Source organism: Mustelus asterias, chromosome 7 (assembly GCF_964213995.1).
Source record: "Mustelus asterias chromosome 7, sMusAst1.hap1.1, whole genome shotgun sequence".
In the NCBI taxonomy this organism is placed as follows: Eukaryota; Metazoa; Chordata; class Chondrichthyes; order Carcharhiniformes; family Triakidae; genus Mustelus; species Mustelus asterias.
Window position 1 is genome coordinate 43,458,156 of NC_135807.1, and position 17,671 is coordinate 43,475,826.

The 17,671-nt window shown below is 41.0% G+C and overlaps 1 protein-coding gene across 2 annotated transcripts in view; it reads left to right on the top strand.

The window, feature by feature from the left end:
• Positions 1 to 17,671, top strand: part of rad54b (RAD54 homolog B) — a 108,577-nt gene that overhangs the window by 63,297 nt on the left and 27,609 nt on the right. Inside the window, exons 3-6 of one of the 2 annotated variants that reach the window (XM_078217038.1) lie at positions 8,864 to 9,133; positions 11,723 to 12,016; positions 15,038 to 15,200; positions 17,209 to 17,434. In XM_078217038.1, coding sequence (XP_078073164.1) covers positions 8,864 to 9,133; positions 11,723 to 12,016; positions 15,038 to 15,200; positions 17,209 to 17,434 — 953 coding nt within the window. The remainder of the gene's footprint in view (positions 1 to 8,863; positions 9,134 to 11,722; positions 12,017 to 15,037; positions 15,201 to 17,208; positions 17,435 to 17,671) is intronic. The other variant, XM_078217039.1, reaches the window with a different exon arrangement.

A 17,671-nucleotide genomic window follows, 5' to 3' on the forward strand; every position in this document is an offset into this window, starting at 1 on the left:
ACCCGTTTTTGAGCAAGAGGTCAGCGAGAGCATGCCCTCCACCTTGGAAGCCGTGGATGAACCTGTATCTGGGGTCACCATTGCAGATGTCAGAGCAGCTTTCTTGAAGGTCAACCCACAGAAAGCAACTGGCCCGGATGGGGTACCTGGATGTGCACTCAGATCCTGCACGGATCTGCTGGCGGAGGTATTCGCAGACGTCTTCAACCTCTCTTGACAACAATCTGAGGTCCCTATCTGCTTCAAGAAGACGACCATCATCCCGGTACCTAAGAAAAACCAAGCAGCGTGCCTTAATGACTATCGGCTGGTGGCTCTGACATCAATCGTTATGAAGTGCTTCGAAAGGTTAGCCATGGCACTAATCAATTCCAGCCTCCTGGATGACCTGGATCCACTATCGTTTGCCTACCGCCGCAACGGCAGATGCCATTTCCCTGGCCCTGCACTCAACCCTGGAACACCTAGATATCAAGGATACCTATGTCAGACTCCTATTTATTGACTACAGCTCAGCCTTCAACACTATTATTCCCATGAAACTCATCTCCAAATTCCATGGCCTGGGCCTCGGCACCTCCCTCTGTGACTGGATCCTGAGCTTCCTACCTCACAGACCACAATCAGTAAGGATAGACAACAACACCTCCTCCACGATCATCCTCAACACCGGTGCCCCACAAGGCTGTGTTCTCAATCCCCTACTATACTCCTTATACACCTATGACTGTGCGGCCAAATTCCCCTCCAACTCGATTTTCAAGTTTGCTGACGACACCACTGTAGTGGGTCGGATCTCAAACAATGACAAGACAGAGTATAGGAATGGGATAGAGAATCTGGTGAACTGGTGTGGCAACAATAATCTCTCCCTCAATGTCAACAAAACGAAGGAGATTGTCATCGACTTCAGGAAGCGTAAAGGAGAGTGTGCCCCTGTCTACATCAATGGGAACGAAGTAGAAAAGGTCGAGAACTTCAAGTTTTTAGGTGTCCAGTTCACCAACAAGCTGTCCTGGTCCCCCCATGCTGACGCTATAGTTAAGAAAGCCCACCAATGCCTCTACTTTCTCAGCAGACTAAGGAAATTTGGCATGTCAGCTACGACTCTCACTAATGTTTACAGATGCACCATAGAAAGCATTCTTTCCGGTTGTATCACAGCTTGGTATGGCTCCTGCTCTGCCCAAGACTGCAAGGAACTACAAAAGGTCATGAATGTAGCCCAATCCATCACGCAAACCTGCCTCCCATCCATTGACTCTGTCTACACTTCCCGCTGCCTCGGCAAAGCAGCCAGCGTAATTAAGGAGCCCACGGACCCCAGACATTCTCTCTCTTCCACCTTCTTCCTTCGGGAAAAATAAACCAAAAGTCTGAGGTCACGTACCAACCGACTCAAGAACAGCTTCTTCCCTGCTGCTGTCAGACTTTTGAATGGACTTGCCTTGCGTTAAGTTGATCTTTCTCTACACCCCAGCTATGACTGTAACAGTACATTCTGCACTCTCTCATTTCCTTCTCTATGAACGGTTTGTTTTGTCTGCATAGCGCGCAAGAAACAGTATGTTAATACGTGACAATAAATCAAATCAAATCACTCTTCGGCTAGCTGGCACTTGTGCTATCCTTGCACCTTGACTGCAGCTCAATCTTACACTATTCTCAAGTGTAATGCAGCTTACCAGTGTGCCGTGAGAAGGGCACAAGCGTGTTGTGGCAGCCGGCACTTGCGCGCACACGCCCTTGCACCAAGCCACCCAACGAGCAGTTTCTCTGTGACCGCCCGGCTGCCACTCAAATGCTGCATCCAAAATATTGTTCAACATAGCATTAGATCACCTAACTCATCGCACTTAATACATTAAATGATCACATGGCTACAGTGTAATAAAAAAAACATGAGAGGAAATGTACGTTTTCGGTAGGAGCAGTGGGGTGGGGAGAAACCTTCCTGAACTATTTTATTTCAGACATTCCTAACAAGTGTGTGTGTGTTCCTTAGATTAATATCAAATGTAAGGTCATGACCAGTCACCCAGCAAATTAAATCCTGCATTTTTAAGGTAGATTGAACCTCTCAGAAGATTTCTTAAAATGTTGTTAAAGTCTAAAGTTACCATGGTATTGACAGACTCAAAGATAAATTATTTATTTTTCTCCTGCCAGCTCAAAGACCTGTGTCATAGAAAAACGTTTAAAGGAATTTGATAAATTGAGAAATTATTTTGTCGTATGTTAAAACGCTAATGATGCATAACACAGAAAGGAAATGGGTTTTAAAGTTCGAATTCTCAAAATACATTTCTAATCTGAGTTTCTGATTCATGGTAGATCCCAAGTCCAACAGTTTCCATGCATCTCTGGTGATGATCGTTCAGTCCAGGTCTTCCCCTTCAACTGCCCTTCTGTCTGCAATATGATTTTTGCTCAAAGACTCTTCATTGTTTCATTGTGTTTTCTCAAAGCAGGGTGTTGCAAACAAAGAAAAGTACAGCATAGGAACAGGCTATTCGGCCCTCCAAGCCCATGCCGATCATGATGCCTTATCTAAATTAAAACAAACAAACCTGCCCTTACTCGGTCCGTATCCCTCTATTCCCTCCCTATTCACGTACCCATCCAGATGCCTCTTAAATGTTGCTAATGTGCCTGCTTCCACCAGCTCCTCTGGCAGCGCGTTCCAGGCACCCACCACTCTCTGCATAAAAAACTTCCCCTGCACATCTCCCTTCAACTTTCCCACTCTCACCTTGTGTCCCCTTGTAATTGACACTTCCACCTAATTTTGTAGACCTCTACCAGGTCTCCCTTCAGCCGTTGTCTTTCCAGTAAAAACAATCCTAGTTTATTCAACCTCTCCTCATAGTCAACACCCTCAAGACAAGGCAACATCCTGGTGAACCTTCTTTGCACTCTCTCCAAAGCTTCCATGCCCTTCTAGTAGTGTGATGACCAGAATTGTGCGCAATCCTCAAATAACCACTCCCAATCCACATTCCCAAGTTTCTGTCTAATTTTGATCTAATTGGCCCTTACCCAATTAAGCAGCCTCACCCGAGACCCACTCTTGTCCTTATCCATGACTGCCGGAAAAATGGTCCCCCACTGAAACATCAATCACTTGGCCTGGGTCATTCCCCAATATCAATTCTAGTATGGCTCTCTCTCTCTCTTTCTCTCTCTCTCTCTCTCTCTTCCCCCCCCCCCCCCCCCCCCCCCCCCCCCGCTCCCTGGTTGGATTATTAACATACTGCATCAAAAAGAGTCACTTTGACAGCGTTCCATATAAATAATTTGCAGCATTTGTATGCCTGTTTTTTATTAGTTCTGAGAATTTTTCTTTTTGCGTTACAATGCAAAATGCAGTCAATAATTGTTCTTTATTCCCATATATTCTATCAATGTTTCCCCTTCTTCTCCTGACAGTTGATTCGACAGTTATGGTTCCACAGACACGAGGCACCTCTGGTATCTTACTACTTCTCCTTCCCAAGTGTCTGAGTGTTATATAGGCTTTTCACTTTGGAAGCCCAATTCAGTCTTCACTTGGCATCCACACACATTCGATTGGATGTGAGATAGTAGATGTGATACCAATCAGTAGCAATAATTTCCTTCAGTAAATGGTGTTGATGCCAATAGTAATCTCTCTAAAGCTAGTTTGGCAATGGTTAGGGATTGAAACTAAAACCTTGTCAGTTAGCTTGTTTTTCTTTCTTAACTAGGTGAGCATTAAGGGGCAATCACAATTATGTATCTTCACTTAATTTCACTTACACCAAGAATAAGTTATCACGATCCAAATTGGAACAGGACTCTGGCTGTGATCTATTTTATTATTTGTTTTATTGTAGACAGAGTTACTGTAGGTTACTCTATAAGTGTTCTTCAAATTAAAAGGACCTGGATTACTGATGTTTCATAAATTTCAATAGTGTTGTCCTGAGTCACAGAAACCAAGATCATCTCTGGTTTGATCTCCTGTATTTATTGAGATGATTTATGTCAGGCAGGGCGACTGTGTGGCTGCTATATTGGCCTCAATGTTGAAAAAGGGAAATTTAGTTGGATTCCCCATTCCTAGAGCTATCGAGTGACCCTTGCCAAAGAGGTCAATAACAGACTTGACAAGAGAGCATCCTAAGCTGAGTTTCTGCTTCCAAATGCTGTCCCGTGAATTGAGATTGCCCAGTTCCACCTCTATATAGCATTGTCCATTTGCCCGTGCCTCGGCTCACCTGCTGCTGGAACTTTCATCTATACCTTTGTTATCTATAGACTTGGCCACTCCAATACTGTCCTGGCCTGCCTACCTCCCATGCTCCTTCATGAAGTTGAGCTTATCCAAAATCCCTTTTCTCATATCCTGACTTTTAATTCTGTTTCTCTCTCCACAGATGCTGCCTGACCTGCTGAGTATTTCCAGTATTTTCTGTTTGCATTTCTGTATTTTACTCCCAATCTTGATATATTGTACCTATAAAATGACCTTTTTCACTCTGCTAGTTAAAGGTGCTTTCAGAACCAAGAGAACCCAAGAACACTAACAAAAAGACCCAGCTACTTCTACAGCGATGGATAGAAAACCTGCATTCTTGTACTTTATTACTGAGTTACAATATTGAGAAAGACACACCAGGTCGAATTCTCCGCCCCCTTGTGCCGGCTTTTTCCATGGAGGAGGGGGCTCGCCATTGGCTGTCGGTGGGATCTTCCAGTCCCACCGAAGTCTATGGCGATTTACATTCCTCACCCATGCTGTCTTCAGGGAACCCACGACAGATGTCAGTGGGAAGGGCGGGAGAACTGTCTTCTTTCTGCTAATACCGGCGGAATATAAAAGCTGACAATTTTGTATCTTGACTTCAAAGGAAAGTCTCACTAATTTCACTTAACCATTGAGAGTAATGTGACAAAAAGGTCTTTCCCCATCCCCCAAGCTTATGCCCGTCAAACTTGATAAATTGACTGTGATTGAATCACTGGAGCGTGGCTTTCCTTGAAGTGGGGCAGACTTTGTGTCTGTGGTTTATGACCAACTGCCTATCCACGCTTACATTTCTCAGAAGTTTTCCCACACAAAAGGGGAAACGTGACACCTTTATTCCATTAGGTGCTATCTCAATGGTTTCAATTTTCCGAATTGTTTTTAAGACAGCATATGGGGACATTTGCTCACCGTGCTGGATGTAGGGAGCATCAAAGCCATCCTGTGGGATAATGGCCACCCTGATGAGATCATTTGCTTGCTTGTATATTGCACAAATCTGCGTGCTGCAATTAAATTTAGATTAGCCTGATTACCTGGGAATTTACAGGATTTGAACTTGCTGATACTAAAACCCATTTCCCAACATTTAACTAACAACTGAACTTCATTTGTCAGGCAGTTTTCAAGGTGAAAGTGTATTTCAGCATTTCACAGGGCATTTCACCTTTAAGTTTCAATGATATTTTTTAGGCAATTTACAACATGTTTTTCTTACAGCCCCCCAAAGTTCCTCTGTGCCTAATGTATCTTTTTAAAAATTACAATATTTAATATAATCAACATTTTGCAAATTGATATGCAGTTGGATTACACGAGTTATCTGTGCTTTTCTAATTCTGGTCTCTTGTACTTCTCCAATTCCAATTGCGCCACTATTAGTGGCCATCCTTTCAGTGGCCCCAAGTTCTGGAATTCCCCTCTGTACCTGTGCACTTTTCTGCCTCATTTACTTCCTTTAAGATACTCCTTAAAATCTACCTCCTCGACCAAGCTTTTGGTCATCTGACCCAATATCTCGTTATGTTGCTTGGTGTCATACTTTGTTTTATAAAACTCGTGTGAAGCTCCTTGAGACATTTTATTACATTAAATGGGCTGTATAAATATAGGTTGCTGTTGTTGAAAAATAGGATGACCAGGATGATACTTAACCTAAGAGCTTTTAGTTATAAAAAGGGACTCTTAGATTTCGGGTTCTTTATTTTGGGTAAATGCAGGTTTAGAGGGGAGATGATTGAGATTTTTAAAATGACAGATTTGTTCTGACTTGGACGGGTTTTTTGAGATAGAAATGGCTGGAAGATTAGAAGTCTTGCAGGTAAAATCCATAGGCAATGCTTAAGGTTAAATTTGCCCGTTGGAATTTAACTGCCAAACCTGTAGTGAGTAGGATGACTCTACCACAAAGTTTGCTTAATTGCCATAAAGAGAATTTCTAAGTGGTTTTCCTTAACACGTGGAATTTCTTCCTCTTTTTTTACCTCTTCCAAGGGATTGCTTAGTTTTACTATTGCTTAGGTCACATCGACTATATGTATCTAATATTTTCTGGCCCTTTCTGTATGTTCATAGGTATTATCCACACATCTTGTGGAAAATGTATTTATCTTGGCATATGAATGGCTTCCTGCAGACATCTCCCTGGGGAGACAGTGGCGTAGTGTTGTTGTCACGAGACTAGTATTCCAAACACCCAGGGTAATGCTCTGGGGACTCAGGTTCAAATTCCATCATGGCAGATGGTGAAATTTGAACTGAATAAAAAATTTGGATTCAAATGACCATTGCCGATTGTCCCAAAAACTCACCTGGTTTTCTGATATCCTTTAGGGAAGGAAATCTGCCCTCCTTGCCTTGTCTGGCATGCATGTGACTAGATCCACAGCAATGACTCTTATATACCCCCTCTGTAGAGTAGAGTAATTTGAATACTCCCTGATATGTCAACCTGTGTAAATTAGCAAGCAGAAACAGCCAGTCCTGGCCATCAGTCTACTTTTCCCAGTCCCCTCACTTCATTTTTTTCCTATCGATGCACAACCTTCCTTTTCCATTGTCCCTCTTGCCTCCCCACCTCTTTCCCCCATAACCTCCCACAGCATTCTCCTTCCATGCTTAACACTCTTTTCATTATCTCTCCTTTTTGGTCTCTCTCATGCATTTCTTGCTCTCTTTCTTATTTATGTACTGGAAATCACATTTTCAAAAATTTGGGAATTGAGACACTTGCCAGGTGATGTTAGGTTCAATGCTGATGAGTGATCCGACAGAGAACTGGATCTCTGAGAGCGCTGGTGTGCCTCGAGAATCTGAGTTAAATTCTGATTGTACAAAGAATTCAATGCAGTTACAGTATTTCATGTCTCAGTTCTAGAGGCAGATAATGTTATGTACATGCACATGGGGGAAGAGGTGGGGAGGCATGAGGGGCAATGGAAAAGCAAGGTTATGCATCGATAGGAAAAAAAGTGAAGAGACTGGGAAAAGTAGACTGATGACCAGGACTGGCTGTTTCTGATTGCTAATTTACACTGGTTGGCATATCAGGGAGTATTCAAATTCGAAGGGTGACACAAAGTTGGAGATACGGTAGTTAAAAGAGAAGGTATTTGAGAGGCACTATTTTTTTTTAAAAAAGCAAGTGTGTATGCAACAAACAAAAAAGCGAAAGAGATTTGTTGAGTGGGAGACTAGCAGCAAAGTAAAAAACTTTTTGATTGTGAAGAACGCTGCAGAACCAATTAGTTTGCACAAGAGAATAATGCCGTTCAATAATATAAAGTTGTTTTGCTTCTGGTTCCATCTTCTAATCGGGTGCATGAGGTATTAGAGGACATCAAATTCCCCAGCCCAGCAAGTATGTTGGCTCAATTAAATGCAGGATTTTAGTTTGCTATTTCCACTGACTTTCATTGTACAAAGAATTCAATGCAATTACAGTATTTCATATCTCAATTCTAGAGGCGGATAACGTTATGTACAATGCACATGTATCGATCTTCCGTATAATGTATAGTGAAAAGTTGATGTTGCAGCTTACAGGTATTTCGGCTTTCACTGAGGTAAATCTGAGAGAATACAGACGTGATAAGTGCAAAATCATAATTTTCACAAAGCTATTTTGTTGGATTTTTATTAATCACATATGCAGGACTATTTCTAGACTAGGTTATCATTAAGGGGATGAGTTACTTTGCTGTTTTCACTTTACTATTTCCAGGCCCTCTTTTCATATTTTCTTTTACAATTGTCTTCTCCCCTCTCCTCAAAGCACCAATTCTTCCTGGAGTACAGCTCTCCATTACCTCCTCCAAACAACCATTCCTGGATTTGTGGACTGTGATGGAGAATATTGGCCAGTTATTCAACAGGGATATGGGGGTAGGGCCTGGGTGGGATATGGGGGTAGGGCCTGGGTGGGATTGTGGTTGGTGCAGACTCGATGGGCCGAATGGCCTCTTTCTGTACTGTAGAGTTTCTATGATTCTATGAGGAAAAGGGAGGTGAAGTCCCTATAACTGAATCTGATCCTGTCCTCTCCCAAAGTCCATACACATTCACATTTCAAAGTAAGTTACTTGACAATGATCAAGCATTGGAAAACTGACTGGATTTTTTCCTTCCCTGGTCAAGACAATTCGGAACAGAAGAATGTGAGGGAAAGTTTTTGTTTTGGTTCATATAATGCATCCAATTTCTTTAAAATTTGCTTTCACATCTTCCTTTTAGGACTGCTGACATCATGCGTCATTCCCTGGATGATGGGACGGGAAAGCAATTCATTCTGCTGTTACTTCCACTGTGAGTGGGTGTGCAGCAGATGCAGGGCTAGTTGTTAGGGCTCAGGTCTGCCTGGATACTGCTCTCACTTTTCCCTTTGCACAGCAACATTGAAACCTTGGTTATAAATGGTTTTGGGTCAGAACTTGTATTTGATGTGTGCATGATGCTCCCTGAAAGGACAGAAATTCTCAGTTCGCAGTCAGTGATCGTTATGTGCTCCAGGGCCTGAGGTGACATTTCTGATTTGAATGTACTTGCTCATCTCAAATACAGTCTGTCATCTAGATACATTATGCTTTCTTGCAGGTGCCTTTCCTCTGCAGCAGCTGCAGCCATCTCGACTATTTGTAGCACCAAAACAACTTCACACGCCACTGCCGCTGGTATCTCGGCAGCAGACAAGTCCAGAAGATCACAAAGACCAAAACGTAGCCAGCTCCGTCACTAAGTACTACAACGTCTTGTGGTGTAAAGCATCAAAGAAGAAACACAAGAAATGGGAGGGGGATGCAATCTTGATTGTCAGAAAGACATCTGTGATTCTCAAGGATATAGAGGGCAAAGATATTGGAAAAGGTAAGCACAGTTATATTATTGTTAAAGTTTATTTTTCACTTTTTTAATTCAGTGTCAGGATGTCATACTGATAAACTCTTCCAAAAAAATCATGTTTCCCCAAATTAGAAAACTGTAAAAATCCAGTTAAATAACGCCACAATAAAGAATATTGCAAATGATAAAATGGTTAAGGTGACATATGAGATACTTCCCTTTATTGGCCAAGGCACAAGAGTGTTAGAGCAAGTGGTTATACTAGCAATGTATAAAATGGTTCGATAGACTGCATCTGAAGTACTGCATACAGTTCTGGTTAATTTATCACACCAGAAATGGGATGTATAGAGGAAGTTTATGAAGATGCTGCCTGGAATGGCAGATTTTAGCTATGAATACAGATTGGATACTCTGGTATTGTTTTCTTTGAAACACAGAAGGCTGAGGAGAGTGTTAATTGAGCTATATAAATTTTATGAGGGGATAGAGTGAATAGGAAAGATCTATTTCTGTTCTCGGAAAGATCAATAACCAGGCAGCATAGATTAAAGATGATTAGTAGGAGGATCGGAGGGGAATGGAGTATATTTTTCACCTAGAGGACAGTTGTGATTTGGAATTGACTGCCTAAAAAGGAATTAGAAGCAGAAACACTGTTCACATTTTAAAAATACTTGACGGTGCATTTGAGATGCCATAACTTACTTCACTATCGACTAAGAGCTGGAAGGTGGGGATGAGGCTTGTTAACTCATTTACAGCCAGCGCAGGCACAATGGGTCTGCTGGCCTCCTGCTGTGCCATAAATTATTCCATATTTCTGCAAAACGTTCAGGGTTAACCTGTGCATGAATTAGTGAGTAATTGTATTCAATTTTATCTATTTTTTAATTGATGTTGGGCCAATGCCCTAAAGACATGCGACACCTAATAAGGTAAGGATTTACTGATTATGTGACACACATTTTGAATTTGAAAAGCTTGTAAATCGTCGATGTGAGAATCGACAGGTAAGAAGTGTTGCAATTTTAATGAGACAATAAGAAACTGTCTGAAGAGCCTCTCTTTTAATACAATAAGAATACTGGAAAGAGGAAGACTCTGTAGAATGGATTATTTGCAGAACGTCAGGGACGTTTATTTCAATATCAATAAATATTGGGGGGATTTTACGGCTGTTCCCGCTGGCTGGATCTTCTGGTCCCACCAATGGCAACTACCCCCCCCCCTCCAAACCCTGCAGCGGGTTATTTTAATTATTGAATTCTGGTAACGTAATCAGAAAAGACTTGCTTTGATGGAACTGAATATGTTCTTCATCAAAAGTTCTACTGGCACTATAATCTAGTGTCAGAAAATCAAATGACGTTTAGAAATTTATTGTATCAAGATAAAACTGCTGTATTATTGAAAACCTGTGGTGAGACATTCAAGAGCTGCTGTATGGTCAGGTACCTTATTTACACTTTGAGCCCTATGCAGATTACATTCCATTCAGGTCAGAATGACCCAGACTGAACAGGGTTTGTACGAAGAGCCTACTTGAGCTGGTTCATTCATTTGGTGGGATTAATGGAGATGCGGTTAGCTCATCTGCTGAGTTTCAATTTTCAGCGAAAATGAATAGGAGATTTGTGTCAGGCGCCTGAATTGGCTGCATTTCTCCAGCCTTGCAGCTCCAGACAAATCAAAGATCAAGTAATGGCATGTTCAGTGGAGCAGAGAGGAGGCAGTTACCTTTCTGGACAAAAGAATAGCTCTAGCTGTACTTTGAATGTAGCCCCCTCCCACCGGCTGCCCCTGATCCCTGACAAATCAGAAATTGAACTACTGTTATTCCTTTCTATTTGCAACCTAGCCAGCAATGCAATCAGTTAACAAGCTCACTCATAATTTTCAGTAGTCTGGAATGTTTTAGCATAGTTATGATTTTTTACTACTTGGTCTTAATACTATGTTTGGCTGGCTATCTAAGACTATTCAATCACTTCAGTCTTTATGATCAAATTTGAACAAAGCTCCCTCTGTGGTAAGGAGACAAAAAACCTATGCAGTATTCTAGATATGTTCTCATCAAGGCCTAATACGATGGCAGTACGTCTTCTTCACACTTGTACTCCGATCCCTTTATAATAAATTCTAACAATCCATTTGTTTTCCTAATTGCTCGCTGTGCCTTCATGTTAAATTTCTGTGCTTTATGGACAATAACATTAGGTGGGAATAGATCAACTTATGAGCCAGAAATGAATATTATCCATTTATTAGTTGTTTGAAGATATTTTCTATTCATACCCCCTTTTTACAAAATATAATGTTTAATCATATTGATGAGTATCAGTTCATATTACACATGGTTATATCATGATGATAAATATATTTGGTGCGAATAAGAATCATAGCATGCATAAGTATGTGGAAGTTTTGTTGATAATTAAGCATTATACACTGCGTGTAATCAAAATTCATACCTTAACTTCCAAAAATTAGGATTACGTGTTGCCAAAAAACACATGCACTCTTCCCACCAAAATTACAATGTGGTATATGATGACACTTCCAGAAGAATAATGATGTACTGTTGCATTGCTCATTGTAAATTTTTTTTAGGAACAGGATACAAATCAAAGGAACTCGAAACTCTTTCTGAAGGCCAGACCTTAATGATTGGTGGGAAGGAGATTGAGATAATGGGACCGATCTCTGCAGATGACTTCATGAGTGGACGCTGTTTCCACTCCACTGTTACTTCTCCATCATGTCTGTCACTGGCAACTTCCTCCGGGCAGCCCTTACTAAAACCTTTTACCAACCCATTGAGGAGCAATACTGGGCTCAGTCAAACAGAAGGTGTTCGAAGAACCAACACGGATTGTAAACCTAGATATAATCCAAATGCACCAAGTAAGCAATTTAATTGATAATGTTATGAATTTTGTGATTGCATGCTCAGCCGTTGCAATGTTAGACTACATAGAAACGTAGAAAATAGGAGCAGGAGTAGGCTATTCAGCCCATCAAGCCTGCTGCACCATTCATTATGATCACGGCTGATCATCCAACTCAATAACCTGATCCCGCCTTCCTCCCATATCCTTAGATCCCTTTCGTCCCAAGAGCTACATCTAACTCTTTTTCTTGAAAATTTACAATGTTTTGATCTCAATAACCTGATCCCACCTTCCTCCCCATACCCTTGGATCCCTTTCACCCCAAGAGCTATATCTAACTCTTTCTTGAAAACATACAATGTTTTTGACCTCAACTGCTTTTTGTGGTAGTAAATTCCAAAGGTTTACCACTCTCTGGGTGAAGACATTCCTCCTCATCAATACACTACCCCCAATCCCATGCGCTTTAATTTTACATTTTAATCTCTTGTGTGGGACTGAAAGTCCAAATAAACCACATCCACTGGCTCCCGCTCATCAACTTTAGTAGTTACATCCTCGAAAAATACCAGTAGACTTGTCAGGCATGATTTTCCTTTCATAATTCAATGCTGACTCTGTCCAATTCTACCATTGTTTACCAAGTGCTCTGATGTAAAGTCTTTGATGATGGACTCTCAAATTTTCCCCACTGCTGACATCAGGCTGACTGGTCTATAACTCCCTGTTTTCACACTACTTCCCTTTTTAAATAGTGGGATTAGATTAGCTTTCCTCCAATCTGAAAGAAGTGTTCCCATTACAGTGGGATCCATGCCAGTACTGTGATAAATTGTGACCCCTGCCAGCTTTTCTGGTGGACTAGTGGATAAAGGCATTTTTTCGTTATTGCGCTTTAAGTGTTGTTGGCTGATACCACATTTGAGAAGGTAGGGGTGAGCCATCTTCTTGAACTCCTGCGGTCCATGTGGTGTAGGTACACCCACAGTACTGTTAGGGATAGTGTTCCAGGCTTTTGGCCCGGTGACAGTGAAGGAACGGCAATATAGTTCCAAGTCAGGATGGAGTGGGACTTGGAGGGAAACTTGCAAATGAAGTTGTGCTCGTGACTCTACTGCCTTTTTCTTCTGGGTGGTAGAGGTTGTGGTTTGGAAGATGCTGTTGAAGGAGCCTTATCGATTTGTCAGTATAGCTCCTAAACTATAGAGGCATGTTCCAAATTTTATCTGTGGAATTTACTGAGTTGGGTGATCTTAAGTGAAATATTTCAGCTAGTGTGATGTTCAGCACAAGGGGTCCGAGCACCTTGAGGCTGGAGAGGGAAAGAATTTGCCAAGCCTGCCATTCCTGATTACTATCCAGTAGTACTTGTTGGAAAATGTATTCTTGTCTGGATAGATGAGTTTGTCTGCAATGTCCTCTAATATGGATTAACCTGACACTCATTCTAATGCCCTCTCCTATTAAATGGTCCACAGGCACACACTACCTAAACTGATGATGAATTAAATTGAATCAATTTATTATTGTCACATGTATTGGGATACAGTGAAAAGCATTGTTTCTTGCGAGCTATACTGTTCATAGAGTACATAGGGGAGAAGGAAAGGATAGGGTGCAGAATATAGTGTTGCAGTTACCGATAGGGTGAGCAGAAAGATCAGCTTAATATGTGATAGGACCATTCAAAAGCCTGAAGGCAGCAGAGAAGAAGCTGTTTGTGAGTCAGTTGGAATGTGTTCTCAGACTTTTGTACCTTTTTCCCAACGGAAGAAGATAGAAGAGAGTATGTCTGGGATGCATGGGGTCCTTGATTATGCCGGCTGCTTTTCTGAGGCAGCAGGAAGTGTAGACAGAGTCAGTGGATGGGAGGCTAGTCTGCGTGATGGACTGGGCTGTGTTCACAACTTTTTGTAGTTTTTTGCGAGCAAAGAATAACTATTTTGCAAACAAAGAACAACCATTTAGTCCAAGTACAGAGATTTCTGACATATGTAGGTACATAATTCGGTTTTCAGAAGAAGAAAATAAAATCACATTATTAAAAAAATTAATTATCAAACCTTTATTTCTTCCATCCTCATCCCAGTGTACAATCTGAGAATGTCGCTTTTGGATTAGTTAACATCTATGTAAAGATTCCACTCAGAGCTGCTATTGATTTAACAGTTATAGAATCAGAATCTTACAACATGGAAGAAGGCCAGTTAGCCCATTGTATTGTATTGTGTTGGCTCGTTGAAAAAGTCTGATTTGCAGTCATTCCCATAATTCAAAAAATTAACAATTTTGAATCCGCATACGAGTCTAGCACATTTGTAACCTTTTGCAGTTAAAGGTGCCAGTACTGCAGAAACCCACTTCGAATTCCTGGCTACATAACATAATTAACAAGAACAACAGAAAATGCTGGAAAAGGCCCAGCAGGTCTGGCAGCATCTGTGAAGAGAGAAACAGAGTTAATGTTGTGAGCCCCATATGACTCTTCTTCAGAAGAGTCTTTAGCCAGGACTTAATTCTGTTTCTGTCTCCACAGAGGCTGCAAGATCTGCTGAGTCTCTTCAGCATTTTTCATTTTTATTTCAGATTCCCAGCATCTGCAGTATTTCACTTTTAACATAATTTACTGGTTCATAGAATCCCTACAGTGCAGAAGGAGGCTATTTGGCCCATCGAGCCTGCATCCCACCCAGGCCCTATCCCAGTATTTTCATCCTGCTAATCCCCTGACATTAAGGGGTAATTTAGCATGGCCAATCAACCTAACCCGCACATCTTGGGAGTGTGGGAGGAAACCAGAGCACCTGGAGGAAACCCACGCAGACATAGGGGGAACATGCAAATTCCACACAGTCACCCGAGGCCGGAATCGAACCTGGGTCCCTGACGCTGTGAAGCAGCAGTGTTTATCTATTCTAATCTAATATAGACTGAAAATCTGTTATGTATGTAACATTGTGTATAGAAGTTATGGAATAATTTTGCAAATATTTGATGCTCAGAGTTAAATGCACACATCTCAATTTACAAACAGATGCTTTAGTAATGCCACGTCCAAACCTGAGCCATCAGTGGATCTTTAATAAAGCTGGTCTCCCATTGGTGGATGTAGTGGTGGACCCTTACCTTAGCATACACCTTCGACCTCACCAGTGGGATGGTGTGATCTTCTTGTATGAGTGTGTAATGGGAATGAGGTAAGTGGACCTGCCTTTAATTTAAATGGAATGGGTACTACCAAGGTATTTGTATGTGAAACCAGTGAATAGGATTCAATGGGCAGAAGATTATCAAAAAAATTCTAAGTGTAATACGGGCATGAAAACATGTTTATCACCTGTTTTTTCAGCGAGGCAAGTCATGGTAATTTACAGCACACTGTAATACAAAGCCCCCACCCCCCTATTGAACTCCACCCCCACCTCGCCCTGCCCCCATTAGGCCCCCTTGGCACTGCCTGGTGGGCACTGCTAGGGTGCCCAGTGGGCAATGCCAGCCTGGCACCTTGGCACTGCCCACGAGGCTGATTTCGCCAGCAGAACAGGGTTGAAACAATCGCGAGAGGCAGGAAATCTGGCGCGAACCCATTTTTTTCGCCTCTTGCTGTATCTTACCGGCTCATCACGCTGATCACTGGTTCTCACATCTTTCCTCACATGCCAATTTACAAAAAATACAGTTGAGAGCAGTTGTTTAAAGTTTTGCTTCTGGAATTTGGATTAGCCTGGCATTTAGCTTCAGCTGTACTCTTAGCACTTTCTATAGGACCAACGATCACTTTCTTAACCTTTTTCTTTTCTCAATATGTATATATAGCAACTCTTAATTTCTATCTTTATATTTCTAGCTACCTTTCCCTTGTACTCTAATTCTTCCCTCCTCAGTAATCTTTTAGTTATTCTTAACTGTTTTTATATTCTGTCCAGTCTTCTGACCTGTCTCACATCCAGGCAGAATTATATGCTCTTTCTTTAAATTTGACACTATTTTTAATTCTTTTAGTTAACCACAGATGGTGGAGCTTCCCCTTGGAATTTTCCTTTCTTGTTGCAATGCATAAATTCTGTGTATTCTGAACTATCCCTTTTAATGTCCAGTAAATAGTCTCACAACACCAGGTTAAAGTCCAACAGGTTTATTTGGTAGCACGAGCTTTCGGAGCGCTGCTCCTTCATCAGGTGATCGTGGCTACCTTTTTAATGTCCACCACTACATCTCTATTGACCTATCCTTTAACCTAATTTGTCAGTTCACTTTAGCTAGCTGTGCTTTCATGCCCTCAAGATTGTCCTTTTAGAAGTTTAACTTGGTGTTTAACTTGCAGGGCATTTTACATTACAATACATGTGAAAACTTAAGTCTTATTGTTGAACTCACATATTTCAAATTAATAAAATTCCAAAATATAACTTCTGTTCAATCAATCCAGTGCATCATTCTACAGATGTAAGGAATATGACTACAATATTTTAACACAAATATTTTTAAAAAGGAAATGTAGCATGTATTTTGTGCCCTGACCAAAATCAGAGCATGCACAGGATTACAGTGCAATTACACTAAAGCAGGCCTTGATGTTTGGTCCCTTTCATACTCTACGCAAGGCTGATGATTATATGACCTACTGTATTAGTACAGTTTGCAGAGAAGATTCATAGGTGAAAGATGTCACCATAGATTCACTTTCTACTGCAGTACTGCTAATTCATACTACTCCGAAACCCACAACCAAGAGGACTCTGCACCAGTTATGGATAGTTTATTATATTTATGTTTCAAATTTGTATACAGGTCTAGAATTGTGCTAGCAGGCCATACACTTGGATTTCAGATTCAACCTCACAAATTGGTTAAAATGTAAATGATTAAATGCATTTTTCTGATTGTTCTTGTGCATACTATATACAAAGACAATGGGTATGTTCAATGAAGAATTCACCCATCTCCATGAAAACATGGAAGAGAACTCTGGTAGGAGAGTTCCTGATTTTAAACTATAATCTCACACATACCCCAATGGATGCCTGCAATAATAGCATCATCTTCTGTTCCTAAATGACCCATTTCAAATTGGTTTGATCTTTTACAAATTAACGTGCACACAAAAATCACAACTCATTTTCAATATTTAAATCCTTAAAATTTGATATTGTGTGGATAGTTGGATTATAATTCTAGATTATTGAATGTAACAATTGTTTCTAGGACAACTGGCAGGTTTGGTGCTATCTTGGCTGATGAAATGGGTCTAGGGAAGACCCTGCAATGCATCACATTAATCTGGACACTCATGCGACAAGCACCTTATGGGAACAAACCTGTCATCAGGAAGACCCTTGTCATCACACCAGGAAGTCTCGTTAAAAACTGGGTCAATGAATTCCAGAAATGGCTTGGAATGGAAAGGTTGAAGGTTTTTGCTGTTGATCAGGTAATTTAATAATGTTGCTCCTTGCTATTTTGGTATATTATGGAATTACTTTTATGAATAATAAAAATCAATAGCAAGAGTATTAGACCGTTTGTAAATGATGACTCCTGATGCCTTGTATACAAGATCACAAATATTCTTTTGGCAAGAAAAATAACCTTGTTGTTATGGGGGAAATCGCCATGAAAAAGCAAAGTGCTGCAAACAGTGTAACGTATATCTCACTCTCAAGTCCTC